Here is an 18,931-nt window from a genome sequence, read left to right on the forward strand (position 1 = left end):
GCAAGGAGACTGTCAGGGGAGTGGTTGACTGCTGCAGCTCTGGCCCTGTGGATCACTGCAGCACAAGAACTGGAAACAGCAGCTCAGGTTGAACAGGTTCCTGCAGTTCAGGAACAGGTGACGTCTGGATTGCTAATGGGAAACCAAGAGCAGGTGTGGCGTCGGCTGTCCCAGGGGTTGAAGAACTGTCATATTCAGGAACTGGGGAGTTCAGCAGAGGGCCTGGACAGCAGAACCCTCAAAGCACTGGGCAGTGGGACCTGCAAGGTGCTGGGTAGGATGAGCAACTGGTTAATTGGCAGAAGGCTAGAGGTCTAGAGGCTGTCTGGCTCTAGACCAGTGATTTTCAAAGTGGGGCCAGGGCCCCCTGGGGGGCCTCAGAAAATTGGAGGGAAGTTAAAAAAAAAAAAAGCAAAACACAATACTCTTATGCTAAACAAATGTAATAATTACTGAATAGTGAACACACACAATTGAGAGAGGTTTGATTTCTTTTGTTCTGTTTGTTTCTGTTGTTCTTGTCTGTCAACAGTTTGTTGAAAAGTTCATGATTCAGTGGGAATATAATAGTGTTGAAAACATGTTTGTTAATATTCTTATGCTAAACAAATGTAATAATTGTTGAATAGTGAATAAAAGTAAGAAAATCATTCTAAAAGTTGATGTTTCTTTACATATTTTGTAGCACTGTCAGTGGGTTTGCAAAGGGGGTCCTCGGCCAGAAGCTAATGCTGTTTGGGGGCCATGGCATGGAAAAGTTTGGGAACCCCTGGTCTAGACTTCTGTGGAAGCAATCTGTGGAAGGATACCAAATTATCTAGAGGAAACCAGTGAATCCTCACATTTACAGATGAACTGCATGTTACATGTTAGTCACTCTGAGAGAACAAAAAGTACAGGAAATGCACTTTGCACTGAAGAGATGTAACAATGCAGTCAAAGAAAACAAAAAAACAACAATATCACTGTAAAAGTTTATTTTGAGAAAATTAAACAACTTGATAGTACATCATATACGGACGTTAGACTGCCCACAGCGAGTTTCACACCTCCAAAATTACATTAAAAAACAGTGAAGCTGGACGGTAGTTTGACTTTTTTCCCCTCCAAGAATATCGTCATTATGTCCTATAAATATTTGGTACAAAAAGAATGAGATACAATATAAAGAAAAATATGTGGACATTTTTGTTTTAAGCCTTCAGAGCAGACCACGGTCACAAAACACAACTGGAACAAACTGCTGCTTTTACTGGAACTGCCAAAACACACGATACAAATTCCCGATATCAAATCAGAATAACAAAATGTCTGAATCAGTAAATAATTTTGACTTCATTGTTCAATCCATTACTTGGAAACAAATGCTGTTATTAACATAGCACTGAGGTTGACTGTTGTTATGTTGACCTTTGCTTCAGTAACTACTGTGACATCAAAGCAAATGATGAAAATGCTGCCTTCCAGTGTCGGTTAATTACAACATTTAACAACAAAGGCTCATGTCTCTGAATGAGACACAAGGGTGGGCTGTATTAAAGTAAGTAAATAAAGCAGTAAATAAGTAAAGCTGTTGTTTTTTTTCTTGTCTCAGACAAAACAGAGGGTGAACTGTGCCAGGAAACCTTTGGGCAAAAACATTTGGATCATATCCTCAAAGTATGTGAGCACATAAGAGAGAACAGGTACGAGCAGGAAATAATGTGAAGCTGCAAACGAGGTTACAGTCACTGAAAGACATTCAAGCTGCAATGCTGCTTGTGAAGTAGGGCTGTCTCTTTTTCAAAAGTTCAGGTTGGAACGAATGTGCCCTAACAAACATGCTCAAATGATTTGAACTCAACCCACAGAGCCACATCCTAAGCCAGTGTTAGGTTGTAAAACTGATGCAAGGTGTCCTCTGAGTGTCAAGCTAACAGGTAACTTGGATTTGTTTGGTAAAGGCAGCTTATCAAACAGCCTCATGTTTATCCACATTTTCCCATTTCCAGTTGGTTGGTGTCATGCTGATCTGCAGCTTTGAATTAAACCTGCTTTTATTTTTTATTTTTTGGTGTCAACATGACGTTGCCACCCAATGAAAACAGACTCCACATTAAGTTAATGCACTGAACCAAGAAAAAGTAGAAATACAGCTTGTTGTTTTTCCCCTTTGGTTTTTGTATTGAAAAAAGAAGATACACTGTGTTCATGAGCGAGCTTTAGAGGAGCCGGCTGAATTCTGTTAACTCTGGACAGAGCCAGCTATTGTCCTAATCTAAGATAAGCAGCTTCTTGTGGTAGCTTCATATTTACCTTAAAGACATGTCAGTGGTGATCAATCTTCACATCAAATTCTTGGCAAGAAAGGAAATAAGCTGAATTTCCTATTATATTATTGTTATTATGGCTAATGTGTTAGCTAACATCTCCTTATGTCCAGCACATAGGGAGCAACACTAGCATCCATCTAGGTCTTGTTGGTGCCCACCTGATGGATGGAAGTCTCATATTCCTGGTTGATTTCCACCAACTCTGGCTCTTTAGGTGCCTCAAACACTAGTTGTTAACTATGTCTGTCTGCTGTTTGGTGATAAAGACAGATCCTTCAGCCTCAACTATAAGGTTGACTTCTACAATGGTCTCATTCACATCACATGTGGTCACTTGATGCATTGTTATTATAAAAATATTAATTAGGACAGCTTTAATATTTGAACAAAACCACAATCTTTGCCTTAGATATGGCTTGATTAACTCAAATATTGACATTTTTGAGTCATTCACACTCAAACAGTGGTCTGAATTTTTGAATAAAAAGTGACAGCTCTACTGTGAAAACAAGATTTCCCCATGTCCCTCATGTAAATATGAAGCATATTCTCAATGAAAATACTTATTCAACAACTGTATGATATCTGAAGTTGTATTTTGTTATAGAAAAAAACACTCCAGTAAAAGTAAAGATTCATAGAACTCAGTATACTTCAGTTCAACCACATTTCTGACACAATATACACTTAATCAAGAGCTAAAAATCTAGAAATGATTCCATGAACATATAGCTTCTTTTTGTGTGTAGCACAAAAAAAAATCAACCAAAAGAATCTAAAAACCTGCATAAACATAAAGAAATCAGTGCATTTCATCAAATGAGTCGTCCTCTTTTTACTCTGTGTCCCGAAGAAGGCGATTTTCAAGTGAGGATCCTTCAGAACGGTTCCTCTGGAATGGTCTATTTGTACAAGACAGCAAAAAAGACAAAAAGCAATCATGTTAGAGTCATTAGCCCCCTCCAGTCTCAGCCAACCTACAGGCATCCGCAGTTCAGCTCGAAGGGCAGCAGAAGGGCACTTAGTCAAAAAAAACAAAACAACAAAAAAGAAAAGTCTTCTTCCCCACACTCTTCACTTCATATCTGCAGAGGTAAGTGGTGTTTTGTTGACCGACCTGGTTCCCAACGCTTTCCTCCATTCACTTTAAAGCCACAAGACACACTCTGCAAAATGGTTATTTGGTAACCAAGGAGAGATTAAAGCAAAGCCTGAAAGTATTAAAAGTCCAATTCTTAATACAAAATAGAGTCCAATTTAGATTCAAAACTCCGTTCAGGCCTGAAATGAGTCTTTGAGGAGGTTCACACTGGCGGAACTGAAGATTGTTGGGCTCTACTGTTGCGCTGCTTAATTTACATTTCTACATCCATTAGTTGCCATTTCCAAAATCAGATACTTAGGAATTTATGAAAATGACTTGGTAAGCATTTTTGGATCCGTGTGCAGCAAAGGCTGGTGACGGATCAGGCGGCGTTCTTACGTATCCCATTAAATGGAATTAACATCTGCCAACACATCTGTTGTTTCGTCATGTGGAGTTTGTGTTGTCTGTATTTTGAAAAGTTCTCACATTTTCTTAAAGCTCATCAGCAGCGTCTCTCAGATTGAGTTTGTGGGAGTTAGACGTCGCTGTCTCTGGCCCTGCATTGGTCAAAATCTCTCCTGAACCTGTCTTAGACATGAAAGTGTGTGTGTTTGTTTGTGGTGTCTGTTAGGAGAAGTCACTGTCCTCAGCCCCGTACAGGTCAGCCAGTTTCCTGAACCTGGGCCCCCAGTCACTCAGGTAGTGGTAGTCCTGCTCAGCCTCAGACGATGCTGAGCCCAGTGAGCTCAGTGACTCGGCCACTGAGCCCGCGCCCTCATAGGCGTAGGTGGCCAGTGAGTCATACGGCGGTGCTGTCGGGTTACAGTCGTTCTCCAGCACTCTCTGATTGATGAACTCGCGTACGTCCCCGTTATCCCGTGACGCCATGCTGACTGGCGGCATGATGAGGCCAGAGGTGGTGGGTGCAGGTCGACGATGTGGTGGGTACAGCAGGGTGTCAGTGGGGATGATGTCACGCCTCTGTTTGGTGGACTCTTCCAAGGCGGCAGCAGCATCCGGGTGTCTCAATGCTCCAATGTCAAAAGCCTGGGTGTCCTCCTCACCTCCGCCCTCGTCATTGTAGCTCACCACGTTGTCCCGGACATCCTCCTTAGAGATGATGAGAGGTTCCTGCTTTCTTTGGCGTTTCAACGCTGTGAAGAGGACCACGATCACTGCAAGAAACAGAAAGATATGAGATTAGACAGAGAACAGCAGGGACTGGAACATACAGCCAATGAGGACACGGATAATAAGTCAAAGGAAAAGGTCAGGTTATTTCAGTTGGTCGCTTTGTTTTTATTGGTTGTGACAACGCTCTAAGTTAATGGCTGCACTGACGTCGCTACAATTAAGTCAGGGCAAGAAGCTAATAGCTTAGCCTGATTATTTAAGCCACTCTATTTAGATGTAAAAGCAAATTGCACCAAAAAATGATGCACAGCGGTGGTAACGCCTCATCGACCCTTGTGGACTGTGTGGCAGGCTCCCTCTCGCCTCTCACAAACCTCAAGCTTGCAGGTACTCTGACTGGACTTTTACTTTTTCGTGTTGCCATGATACCAGAACACAACCACATAGTTTTTTTCCAAAGCTACGGGTTCCCACATTACTCAGGCCCCAGTAGCTTATTAAAGTCTTTTGTACAGAAATGGGACAACAATCTGCTTTTCCTTCATTTCAAGTAGTTTTACCAGAATAAAAGCTATGTGCTTCCATGTTCTGAGATACATGACAAGTGGTGCATCTGCTGTGCATCAGGGGATGGTACCATGAAGCTGAACCTTTTCCTCTTCCCTGTGTTGTGCCATGGGACACCTCTGGACTGTCACAACGGGCGGATGTCAGACCTGGTCTCGTTTTCATGGTTTGAGTCTGTATGTAACTGGAATGAATGGGACTCCTAATGGCAAAACTTATGAAATGACAGTCAGTTCAGTCAGCTCTCTCACATCGGATTGATTAAGTGAATACAAAATATGTACAGTACTGATATTTAATGTCTTGGCTCTGACCTCATCGTTCTGCACAAGGTAACACCAAGCTTAGCACATCAGGGAGTGGGGAGTGCGATAAGAACTTCCCCCTGAAGGGAACACAGATTTAGAGCCTACAGGTGGATGATGGTTTGGAGATGGGGCTTTTGAAATACGACAGCACGTGACAGGATAACACTCAGGGGAGCAGCGTGGCAGCAGACATGGCAGCAAAAGAGAGAGCAGAACACCGGCAGCACATAGATACATCAATGGATACAGAGCGTTCGTATGCCGCGTGAGCTGCCTGCATGAGCCAGTTCACCAGCTTCTTCTCTTTTTGCAATAAGTCCAAATGATCTTTTAATCTCCAACTAGTAATAAAACACAATATTAACAATATTGCACAGTGCAAAGATGAAAAAGTGAGAGTGTGTGTGAAGATGTGCACCACAGCTCATCTTGATGCAGAACAACACATGGAACTCAGAGCAGATGCGTTATATCTCAAAATGAGTGTAAAAACACGAGTGCTGCACAGCCTGGGCACAGACAGACAGAAAGGACAGCCTTTGATTTCAGAGGGGGCTCAGCCACAAGTAATCATGCAGAACATTTGATTGGCTAAGCTCATGCAGGCCAGTTTGAATTTAAATCAAGCAAAAGCACAGAGGAAACAAGAAAGAGCAAAGGCGGAGTTAAGGTCAGGGAACTGAAATAACTGATAATGCATACACAGTAGCATCGCAAATCACAGCATGAAATGTCTGCAGAGGCAGGAGAGCGTGAGCCGTGACGTGAATGAGACACTGAGAGAATGAGTTAAGGTAAATACAGTGGTAGATGCAGAAATACAGAATGAGGATGATTTGTATAGATAAAGTTGGCAGTTACTGTACAGTGTGTGCAGGGGAGAGAGCTAATGATATCTGGTGGAAGATGAACAGAGGCAGAGAAGAAGAAGAGAATACAGTGACATGATGGTTGAGGTGATGGTGAATACATTCATATGCATATCAGTTCTACATAACACAGCTCAGGGCTGTGTTGTGATCACCATGTTAAATATAATTTGACACAATGAGATTCCTCTAAGTATCCAGACTGAGAACGAGCCAGAGCCTCACCATTCTCTCTTCTTTCTCATACAAATGCATGTTTAAGTAGATTTACTTTGCATCACTTACATCTACATGTGTTATCACACATTTTGTGAGTCTGCACTGTAGCTCACCCCCACTTCATTTTAGAACTATGGGCTATATCCACATCTATTTGCTGACATTAAAACTTCCTTTTGCAGAACTGTGTCATGTTGTGTAGCATCCTGTGGCTTTATGTTGTATCGAACTGTGACGCATCACTTCATGTTGAATTGTCATGACGGTCACATCATATCATACTGTATCACCCTGTGCCACGTCTCATTGTGTCATTCCATATATGTTGTATAGTAGTATCCTAAGGTGCTGTATCTTAGTGTTCTTGTCATGTTATATTGTGTTGTATGCGGTGGTGCTGTAATGTGTTAAATGTGCCTGTGGTATGGTACCACGCTACTTTCCATTGTAGCATGTTTATGGTAGCATGTTGCATCGTCTTGTTGCTGTGTGACACTGTGATGTACCATGTGATACTCTACCGTATTGTACAATCTTGCAGCACATGTATGAAGAGCACTGAGGTGATAAAGCTGTATCTCTTGTATTTGTCACCACATGCTGTTTTCATTGTTCCAAAGCACTGATTTAGTTTAGCTTGTTGTTGTTGTTGTTGTTGTTGTTGTTGTTGTTGTTGTAAGAACGTACTGAGCTGCACTGTGAGTTTCAGATAATAATTTGAATCACTGAGCACAAATCTGTGTTGAACTGAGTGCTCCTTCTGATTATGACATTTGTCTGATTAAAATAAACAGATTTAGTCATTTGCACAACAACGTCTTTAGTCAGAGTACTGCCTCAACCAGGTGAGGAAAGAGTTCTCACTCTGCATGGAAACTGTGTGTTGATGGCTGGTTGCTGTCACTTTCCTGCACTCTAAGTGTGCATTTACAGTACAGTCCAGCCCTGAACTCACAGACAGCTAGAGTATGTGACTTAACTATAAGTACTGCAGCTGTACAGTGATGCTGTAAAACACGATGTGTGCTTTGATTGTTGATTGTGAGACCTGAATAAAGAGCAAAGAATCAGATAAAAATAAACAATAATAATAGCGACATGGAAATATAAGAACAAGTTGAGAACAAAATGGCAAAGATTTAAATGTATACTCATATAAACAGCAGCATGAGAAAACAGGAGCAGGAACACAGACCCTGTTTACAGCTGCCATGTTGTGAGGCTGACACTTTGTCTTTCCACTCAACTATTTAATGAACTGGTACACGTATATGAGTTGTTGACACAGTTTTGTTTTCTTAGCTAGCTGTTAGCCTGTGTGAAACACACTTGCTAACACTTAATAACTGTGTGCAGAGCCCTTTGACCTTCTAGTCAAATCCACATAGGCAGTAAGGAACACAAGTGGTCAGCTGGACACTTCTGTGATGCATGACAGACACAGGTGTGAACAGCCATGTGTCTCGGCTGTCCTCACTAAGGATGCATGCCAGTGCAGCTGTATACAGGACTGCACAGTGTTGGCCTGTCCTGACAATGACAGTGGGTGTTGATTGGGACTGGGAATGGGAGTGGTGATTGTAGGAATTTTTGAACATTATGTAACCTTCTATGGACAGACTTTAGGGAGAGGGGGCTTGTGAATGTGGACAGAAATAGAGACACCTTTGACTCTCTAGCCTAATGGACCTGTACTGTATGTATGTGTGTGAGCTCCACTGCAGACCGGAGTCTCTGCCGACTGTGACAAAAAGAGTCTTGCTGGTCTGCTGTAAGAAATGGCTGTATCCTCACTGCCTGCATTATTATATACCGCTGTATGATGAAGAGGCCAAAGGCCACACCTCGCCCACTCCCTCATCCTCTCCTGGTATTTTGTGACAGTGTTCTTGACTGTGCACTTACTGTGGCTGCCGACACACGGTGTTCCGGTAAACTGTAAGTTGTTCTAAAATTAGCGGGACATGCTGTTAGAAATGATCCTGGCCAGTCAAATTATTGCAAGAACCATGAATGTCATGCAGCATTTAGTTTGACGTCATTATATGGACTGATTTTTCTCACCAGCTCCAGCTCTGACTTCCAGTGTCCCTGGAGTGTGTCCACTAAGTCTGCAATGACTGCACTTTTAGAAGCATAAATATGTATTCATTTCCCAGCAGCCCACTGGACTGTGACCGCTGCATGAATAAGAGGATAAGTGGGGATGTGGTGGCAGATGAGATGCATTCATTTCCATACGAGGTTTGATTCTGACGAGCTCTGAACCAACATTGTTTTCCATTATAGCAAATGAGAGAGCAGACGTCTGCTTGTGTTTACGATGCTGTACCACTGCACTGCACAGAGAGAGGTGTGATCATACATGCTACATGTTGTGCGCACACACATTTCATCTCATTTCTTTCACCAGGGTTCCTATTTCAATTTTAATAGCTAAATATAGATGTTTTAGGTTTTCTTGACATTATCTTTATGCACATTTATTAAGTTATGTTTCTTTGGTCATGTGCATTGTTCCTTAAAACATTTTGAAAGCAGCTCTTTTGGTCTTGTCGTTGTATTCTTCTTATTGAAAATTGACGGGCATTGTGGACATGAAGTGTGTTTTGTAGCACTGCGTACATGACAGAGAGGAGCATTCTTTGTGTGAGAGGGACCAGGACTTAGATGGTTCCTGAGCTGAAAACGTTACTCTTGTGTGCCTGATTTATGGGACTGAATAGAAATACTGCTTGTGGTTTCCACAACACAGCAGAGGACTTCAACAGTACTCCTAAGGAGGGAGGGAAGGGAATATGGCTGGGGAGACTCTATTTTTATATTCCCATTCACTTTTATTATTTCCCCCCGGTTGGTTTTTAAGGCTTGTGTTAAGATTTTCTTTCATTCTTTCTTTCATTTTAATGTTTTTTGCACAATACTGCTACTTAAAAAAGCAGCACGATATCGTATTACATTGTTATATGTTACTGATATGAGGTTGACTCACAATAAGAACATTTAAACACAATGGCAGACTGTATGTGTACATTATTTTGACTTTTTGTCTCTCATAGAAGTTTCATTGTTCCAAAAATATCAAAATGGCATAGATACATAAGAGGTGATAAAGATAACTTAAATAGAGACAACTGAGAAAACCTCATCAGCTGAGGAAGATAAGGATGCACCAATCCAAGACGCCCTCACTATCAGTGCTCTTACTGTCTTTATCAGCCACAATGTTACTGATCCATGTTATTTTTCCAATTAACTGATTAACTGTATAGTGAAATGTCAAGAAATAGTGAGAAAATATCTATGGCAACTTCCCAGATCAGAGAAGGTGGTGTCTTCAAATGTCTCCTTTGATTCAGTTTATACAATGTTTTTTAGTATTTTTGCTTGAAAATGGATGACTAACAACTAACCACCTGTCAAAATAGACGCCTGCTATTCCTCTGTCGTTCGACTAATGGTTTCATTATTTCAGCTCTGATATAGAATATACTTTGATTTAGACTATGATCTGAATGCTCACTTTTTGTCCCATACTTTAGACCAATCATTTTAAACGGGTTGAACTGACAGACAAACATTCAGTATTTTGTCATACTTACTCAGCAGTATGATGGCACACAGGAGGATGGCGATGAGAGCTCCAGTGCTGAGACCAGGAGAGCTGCTCAGAGCCTCTGCATTGCACAGTTCCATGTTGCCTTCACGGTCGCAGGTGCACACCCTCACAGTGAGGGTGCCGGTGCTGCTCTGCATGGGGTAGTCGCCGTCGGTGATCACCACGGGAACCAGGTAGACGCTCTGGTGAAGGCGGCTGTAGCTGGCTCGACGTGTCAGGATGCCAGCTGTGTTATCTGAGCAGGAGAAAGTTCAGTTAGACTATCATTGTGGCACACCTGCAGTGCACGGTGTGCCTGACACTTTGTCACACAGCAGAGCTGTGAATAAAAATCACTTTACTACCAGGTTGGGAAGAAAAATGTGTATCCAACAAGGCAGAAGTTCTCACTGATGAGCCAAAGCATGAGGACAAATCTGTTTTACAACTTGGGGCAAAGGAACAATCAAGCAGGTGTGGATGACAGAAATGGCTATAATGAAGTTTTACAATATCAAAATAGGCTACATTGCTTGATATTGATTGCACACAAGCAGCCAATCATGTTGCAGAGTCACAGCCACAGTCAAGAATCACTTTCAAACGTCAGACCAAATTTGAAAACTCTTCTCAATTTGCACCAATCAAGAGTTATGAATGGATTATGGTTCTATGAATACTGGATGATCACCAGATAATACCTGGACTTCCACTGTTTGTGGCAGTCAGGAAGAATGAAAGTCTGTGTTTGCTGTTACGTGGCTTGATGTGAGCCATGTTTACTTTTATTATTAACAGTTGGCTTCTAGTGGCTGTAGTAATTACAATGGGTGCAAAGGGGAAGTCGGGCGATGCAGTATAAAGAGCAACAAAGTCCACATGTGGAGGAAGGTGGGGTGGATGGAGGGTTCAAACAAACACTGGACGTTCACAGAGGAGACAGCTGTTCATCACACACGGGAAACCCAAAGTCAGTGTTCACCTATTTTAACTTCCATAATGTCCTCAAGTCACATCACGTACATAACAGAAGCGTGCTTATTGAACACAAATCAGGATCTTTTCCTAAACCTAACCAGGCAGCTTAGTTGACTAAACTGTAGACAGCAGACAGTTTCACAATGTAAACCATGTGATGATGAAGGTCCGGTGCAAATATTGACTTGATTCATACTGAGATGAACCGTATCAATATTAACCAATATGAAAAAAACATATGTTGTCACAGCCGCAATAATAACAGTAGTTTGTGTAAACAGAACAAGTGGCCTGCCAGGCTTTGCATGCATGATGATGTTGGTAATAGTAGGTACTGTAAACAATCCATTCATCCATCCATGACCCACCGTGGACAGGTCCACTGTAAACACTGGTAAGGTTAATGTGTTAGTTGGGTGAGGGATGGCTGACAGCGAGCGAGCTCTTTGTTTCTTACAGTGACTCATTTTCTTGTTTCTGTCCATCACTGGGAAATGCAAAACAACTGCTACTGCTATTCCATTGTGAAAAGCCACATTTCCACTGCAGGGACTTCCCCAGGGACTAGAAACTTTGGAAGAACTCTAGTGTCAAAATTGATTTAGTTAAGTTCAAAACATGACTTTACCCACAAAGAGTCCTTACCAAAAGTACATCATGTTAAAAGGGTGGGGGTCACTGGACATTTCTGGTTGGTTGAGTACTTGTAGCATTTTATTTCAGCTATGAAACAGTTTGTTTTTTCTCCACTGTGCTTCAACACATCATGGAGTTACAGAAGAATGTGTGCGACAGATGGACCGATGACAAAGTTGTTGTACAATCGTACGCATGAATGACGTGTAAAACCAGCTGTCGTTTCTTTCAGACGTCAGCAGGCTAATCTTCACAGGTCTGTAGACTGTGCTGGAAACACAGACAACAGCAGCCTGAAGGAACTTCTTCCTTCCCTGAAAAGAAGCTCCTTCTCTTTTTTTAATGCCTATTCCTTATCTATATGGTCAAGTGCTGCCTACCTCCATTGTCTCGGACAGTGAAGTTGCGGTGGGTCCCCTCAGGAGCCATGCTGAAGAAAAACTTGTGTCCCGTTGACGGCTCATCGGCATCAACTGCGCTCACTGTTTGGATCCGCTGTCAGAGACACAGACATCCATTAAAATGAACATCCCAATGGAGTTAAGCAAGTTATGAGCAGTCAATGCAGTCACAGTACACACTGTTGTTCTCACTGTCTGTGTGGTTGAGCTGCCAACAGAACAGCTTGGATATGATCAGGATCACTGATGTCTGTGCTGAATAAGCCATTGATATCTCTGTTAACCACACAGCTCAAAACATTTACTGGAACAGGACAGTAAAGACTAAACATTGCAGCTGGGTTTACTGTACTGGTTATCTGCAGCAACAACCAACCGAGTGAAACAATAACTGATACTTCTATATACTCTATGATATCAGGAAATAGGGTTTTCCTTTCCTCCTGTGCTGCTGCTTTACACACAGCCATAACAATGCTGTTAATCATTCCTCTTAATAGCTTGTAACCACGTAAGAGCCATTTGCTTTTTGACACTCTAATTCCTTCGCCATCCTGCAGTATTTCTCTCTTTTTGTGAGTGTGACAAACCCTCCTGCTTCCAGTGGCGCTTTGAGGAGCATGACAGCAGGACATGGAAGCACTGTGTTTAGCTTTATTCGAGCAAACAATGAGCGCTGAATCATTCTGAGCGTATGGACTGACAATGGAGAAGTGGATTATACTACAGCAGTGGTTTGAGAAGTTTCTTTGGGTGTTGTGATACTTTTTGCCACAGTGTTATCTTGTCACCATTGGGATCCATTGTAGCTGACTGAATTCAAGCTGAGCACAGCTGCTGTTCTCTGTGAAGAAGCATGCTAAAAACTTTTTACAGCTCGCTTTCAAATCTACAGAGGGCGAGAGCTTCATATGCCAAAGATAGAATTTGACTGAGAGTCACTTTAAGCCAAAAACAACTGATTCTCTAATGAAAATGGGATCCAGGGTGTGGCACGGATTCAAATTCAGAAACCATGAGTTTAGTGTGGAATATGGGCTTGAATCTTGAGATTAAATAAGGGCTGGGAATCAATGTTAATGCACCAATACCAAAACAATATGATATTTTAGATAATATCTTACAAAATTTTGACATGTTTTAACCTTTTTTTTACATTTAACAGTAGATGTTTAACCTACTTTCTTCTTTCTTTCTTCTCATGATATGAAGCAGCTGCAAAAGTGATAAAGTGCAAGACCTGAAATAGAAATAACCTTTATACAATTATTAATTATGCATTTTTTACATCTCAATAGCTTCACTGAGAGGCTAATAGTCTGAGTATTGGTTGTTAAAGCTGCACTAATCACTATGAGGGTATTTGTAATGGTCAAAATGGCTGTGTGTTATGTGAAAGGGGTCGCTCCTGGTGCTAAGACCACACACAATCATCACCTAACTCAGCTCGATGGAGCATTTTATTGTCTTTCAGCTAACTGTTCCGGTTTTCTGGCCCACAGACTCTGCTCTCAGGTTTGTTTTGAACAGCAGCACCATTTTCAATTAAAGGCTCTAAAAACCCAGCGTTCACTGCCTGCCCAGCAACAAACAGCAAACAGACAAAGCCGGCGACTGGCTGGTGAACCGTGTGGAGCATCTTGCACCTCTTTCAATTAATGCAGGTTTAATATCGAAATAAATCCACGATGCACTGCAGGAACTCTGCTGACTGTTTCTCAACCCTGGGGAGCTGCATGTTCCTGTCATATCTCAGATGGTGACTCTGTATATATTTTTTTACTTTATAAATACAGTCTTGTTTAATTGAATGGGAGACACTAGCTGAGAGATTAAAGGCTTTAACGAAGATTTGTGCCAATAACACACGTGCACATGCACACATACATCTGATGAATCCGTAGGGAGGCAAGCAGCAGAGGATATCCAGCGAACAAATACTGATGATTAACATTGATGGACAGATGAAAGGGCAGAGGAATTAAAGGATGAAAGGATGGCAGGATGACAGGGACGTCAGGAGACCAATGGCAGCAAGCCACCATACTGTCAAGATGACGCTGTGTGTGCGTGTGTGTGGCCTCAGTGTGGTGTTGTTCCACCTCATTGTGTTTTGTTGTGCTATATTTAGCCTGTTATGTGTGTGTGATTGCACACAGATTTGTGTTTTTCTTTTAATTGTTGTATAATATTATGTAGTTGCATGATGTGTGTGTGTGTGTGTGTGTGTGTGTGTGTGTGTGTGTGTCTGTGTGTGTGTTACCCTATTTACAATATTCTATGTGTGTTAGCTCCTGTCAGCGTCCATGACAGATTAGCTTGTCAGCCACCACAAAAGAAGAAACCCAGTGGTCTCCAGGAGCAGAGCCAACCAGTTTCACAGCAGCAGGAGTGTGTGTGTGTGTGTGTGTGTGTGTGTGTGTGTGTGTGTGTGTATTCAGAACGTGCACATCTATAAGCTTGTGTGCTTTAATCACATTAGTTGCATCAAATACAGTACGTGATGAATCATATCAAGTGGTATTACAGCAGAGTACAATTACACTAAGTACTGTTTAAAGCATTCAAATTCAAATTTGGACTGATAAACTATTCAGCGTTACAGATCTAACACAGTCAGAGCTGTGCTGTGCTGCACTGGACAGGAAAGCCAGTCAATTAGAAGCCAGAGGGGGATTAATGAAAAGTGATCTACGGTATGTCAATACTTTCATTGGTTCACTGGCAGCGTAACACAAGAAAGGCAGAAAATAAAAGCGAGTTCTTCATTTGAAGAAGCCTAAAATTCCCTCAAACCCATGAAGAACAAAGTGTTCCTGACTCATCCAACAGTTTACTGCAGTAGAAAATCGATTCTTCAGATTGTACTGATGCTCTGTACTGATGTTTTTGACGGAAAAAAACCTTCCAATACAGACTAGAGACACGTTGGCCTATATTCCTCAAACCCAGTGCAAGGGTCAGTGTGGTAGTAAGGGCTGATTCCATGCAAATGCTGTGTTTCTATTCATAAAAGGGGATTACCACTCACTTTAGCCTCTTGCGCTTGGCATGTCCCATAAGTGATTCATAAAAGCACATCAGCACACAATAACTACTGCACCACCTGCTCTGGGCAGGCTGGTTCAGATTCTGTAGTCGAGGTCTTTCAAGTTCAGTGTTGTACACTGAAATAATGTTGCAGAGCAGGCAGCAGTTAACCACCAAGTGTGCGTACTGTCCATCACCTGAAGGATCACTCTGGTTATGACAAGATTACATGTGTTGAAATCTGTAGTTTACCTTTAACAGCTGACATGTGGTGTGTATTTCTTTGTAAATATTGAAGCAATTTAAAAATTCTGAAAGCTTTTTGGTTGGGAGTCACAACTTTCAAAAGGTGGTAATAGATGTGTTGGAGGACTAATGTCATCATTATTTCTAAAATCAGGGACTTGGCCCTGCAACTTTATTATATGTGAATATTTCTGAGATCTGCAAACATGGCGACATCACACTGCTACAACAAAGTGCCACAGGTGCAGACCATCGGACCAACAGTTTGTCTAGATTATCTAAACCACTTTAACGTGAGTGCACCTGAAAGGCTGCTAATAATCCTTCATTGCACAGGAAAACTGTGTGCACACAGCTACAGCAAGCACAGCAGGTCAAAGTTGGAGCAGGAGGTGGGTCTGTAAACCATGATGGATGTTTACAGTAGACACTTCAAGTAATACTGTTGTTTTCTCTTCCAAACATCTTTGGTTAACCTGGGGGTTTACTTGCAAGCTGTTCGTCTGTCTGATGCTTGTGTTTCTTTTCAGTGTGGTTGCTGTGTTCTCAGACCCTGAGATCTACCTCTGTGAATGAAATGTTAGTATAACTGATTGTAACTGAACTATGAAAATAAAACCCGAGGTGGAACTACTCAGGATCGTCCTTTCAGGCTGCTCTCTTAGGCCTATAAATTGAAAGGAGACAAGACGTGTATGCAGCTGCAAGGTCTCTCCTCGTGCTCCTCAAGCCCAAGTACTACTTAGAGTCCTAACAGCAGCAAGAGCACACAATAGGGAGCTATGAGCATGATACGACATGACTTTTTGTAGTAGGACACTCTCAAACGAAACCTGTCAAAGCAGTGTGTTCGATCAATACCTTCAACAGCAGTCAAATACCTACAGCCACAGCAGGAAAGGGTTTTCAGAGGCAGTGCTTATTCTTAGTGTCTTTGAGACGATGTTAGTCTTTCAATTCAACTCAACTCAACTCAACTCAACTCAACTCAACTCAATTCAATTCAATTCAATTAATTCAATTCAATTCAACTCAATTCAACTCAATTCAATTCAATTCAATTCAATTCAATTCAACTCAACTCAATTCAATTCAACTCAATTCAATTCAATTCAATTCAACTCAATTCAACTCAATTCAATTCAATTCAATTCAATTCAATTCAACTCAACTCAATTCAATTCAATTCAATTCAATTCAATTCAACTCAATTCAATTCAACTCAACTCAATTCAATTCAATTCAATTCAACTCAATTCAATTCAATTCAATTCAATTCAACTCAACTCAATTCAATTCAACTCAATTCAATTCAATTCAATTCAATTCAATTCAATTCAATTCAATTCAATTCAATTCAATGCGCCTTTATTCGTCTCGCGAGGGGAAATTCCAATTTCACAGCAGCATCAATAAAGTGAATAGAATGTTAAAAGACAACAAGTGCAAGCAAGTTAACACAGCAAGTATATACAAAAGGATGGGATAGAAAGAGAAACGTCATCCTAAAAAAACTGTAATGACGTTTCTCTTTCTATCCCATCCTTTTGTATATACTTTCTTTCTTGTATGCGAATCTCCTATATTTTTCCTGACAGAGCGGTCCTGTTCCCGTTCCACTGTGGTCGGTCTGTCATTTCTCTGCACACAGATCCCCTGCTGGCTAAGGTGAGGTAATAATTAGTAGCTTCTCCACATATCCTCGGCAGCTATGATTATCGAGGAAATAACCTGTGTTTAAAACGGGATATAATGATAACACTGCTTTCTTGTCATTACTGTTTTTTGCCTTGGGGCTTGCAGTGAGGCTCGAGTTTTGGATCTAGTTAAAATACTTGGATTTGCTCAGCTATGGGGGAACACACTTCTATTGAATCTTTTATCTCTCCGTACCCTTTCATATTTGCAAAGAGAAATATACAAAATATTCATGAGGAGAGATTCTATTAGACAGCAGGTTACAGCAGCTGTCATGATGTTAATTCTATGAGTAACCTGACAAAAAAAGAGACAGAAGAAGCACCACTCTCTAACAGCACTCTGTGATCTTGAGTGGACTGTATTCATAGCGTTTAGAAGGCTGGGTTTAGAAGATAAAATATTATTGACCCCCAAACCTAGGCTCTGATTGGTTGGACAGCCAATCCAATGCTGCTGAATCTTGATTACATCTGGATACTTAACTGTAAAAAGGGCAGTGTACTGTATGTCAGTACATAGTAACTGACAAAAAATACACCGATCACTCCACCTGCCTGTCGATCTAAGCTTGACAGCACAATATTTCTACACAAAGTGATGAAGCTGTAGTACCTGACCAGGCTTAGTCCTCTCACAGACAAAGGTTTCATATGCGGTGGCAAAGACGGGAGCGTTGTCGTTGATGTCCAGCAGGCGGATGAAGACTGGAACATGGCTGCTCTGACGGGGATTATCTGGAAGGACACATATAAAAAGCTTCATGCAGGGTAAAACTTAACACTTGGCTCCACATTTACACTCCTCCACATATTCATACTGTGAGCTATCTGGTCCAACCTCAGCTCAAGTCTACTGATAGCTACCGCTGAGCAGCACGCTGCCTTGGCTTTAGGGCACCGTGTCAGTGTCTGGTGAAGCAGAAAGCTGGAGTGTTAGTCATACGCTTTCCTGAGCCATGTTTTCCCTCCTGGTCACGAGGCATGTCTTTAACCTCTGAGCTCACGCATAAACATAATAGATGAAATATGAGTATGTGAAAGAAAACCAAATAAGTTCAAGATGAAGCGCAAAAACAAGGTCATGTTTGTGGAGTCTCTGTCCAAGTAGCTTTTTTTCTAGAGTGCTGTAATTTTCACAGCATGTCTCAGTTTAAGGCAGGAAACCAATCAGGCTTCCATTTCACACCTGAAATCTGAAAAATAAAATAATAATAATAATAATGATGATCTTGCAGTCAAATTGTTTGTGGAACCTGAAGTTTTCGGAAACTTGGAAAATAAATCATTTCTACAGTAAAAAACTAAGCAAAACAATATTTTGAAGGCTCCCTTTTTTTCATTTTTTCTTTTTTATAGGCTTTATTGTTTTGTCTCCGATTGCCGAAAAAAGAAAATGACAACAGATCCACAGACACAGTATCTAACTGCACTGAAGTCACTCTGCTTCAGGTTGAAGCCACAGTCAGTTAACAACGTCTTTATGTTTCTTTTTCTTTACGTCACTGCAGAGAGAACACGCTAAGCTAGAAGCTTAAATAACAGTTGTGCACGTAGCCTCGTTCTAGCCATCTCCCAATGCTGCGTGCATTCAGTTTCTCATCAGGACGTTCAGGGAGCTGCATGATGAGTAGAATGATTCCATATCAAATGAAAGTGTCTCAGAGGTGTCTGCGCTTTCATTTCTTCCTCTGCTCTCTTTGATAAAAAAGTAGATAGCGCAGTGAAGGGGTGGATCCACTCTGTGTATTTCTGTGGACGCTCTGCTTCACTTTGTGCATGAATCATTAGTAAGTCAACACCACACACAAGTTCCCCTTTTCTGCATCATAGTCTCTGTACAATGATT

General features: G+C 41.4%; 1 protein-coding gene across 1 annotated transcript in view; it reads right to left on the minus strand.

Annotated features, from left to right (window-relative positions):
• Positions 1–963: 963 nt before the first annotated feature.
• LOC139338859 (cadherin-6-like) overlaps positions 964–18,931 on the minus strand; it is an 81,116-nt gene continuing 63,148 nt past the window's right edge. The window contains exons 9-12 of the mRNA XM_070974149.1: positions 17,699–17,820; positions 12,089–12,203; positions 10,099–10,350; positions 964–4,574 (exon numbers count right to left, since the gene is read on the minus strand). Of these exons, the coding sequence (XP_070830250.1) occupies positions 4,027–4,574; positions 10,099–10,350; positions 12,089–12,203; positions 17,699–17,820 (1,037 nt within the window). The 3' untranslated portion in view covers positions 964–4,026. The remainder of the gene's footprint in view (positions 4,575–10,098; positions 10,351–12,088; positions 12,204–17,698; positions 17,821–18,931) is intronic.

This window comes from Chaetodon trifascialis, chromosome 11 (assembly GCF_039877785.1).
Source record: "Chaetodon trifascialis isolate fChaTrf1 chromosome 11, fChaTrf1.hap1, whole genome shotgun sequence".
Lineage (NCBI taxonomy): Eukaryota > Metazoa > Chordata > Actinopteri > Chaetodontiformes > Chaetodontidae > Chaetodon > Chaetodon trifascialis.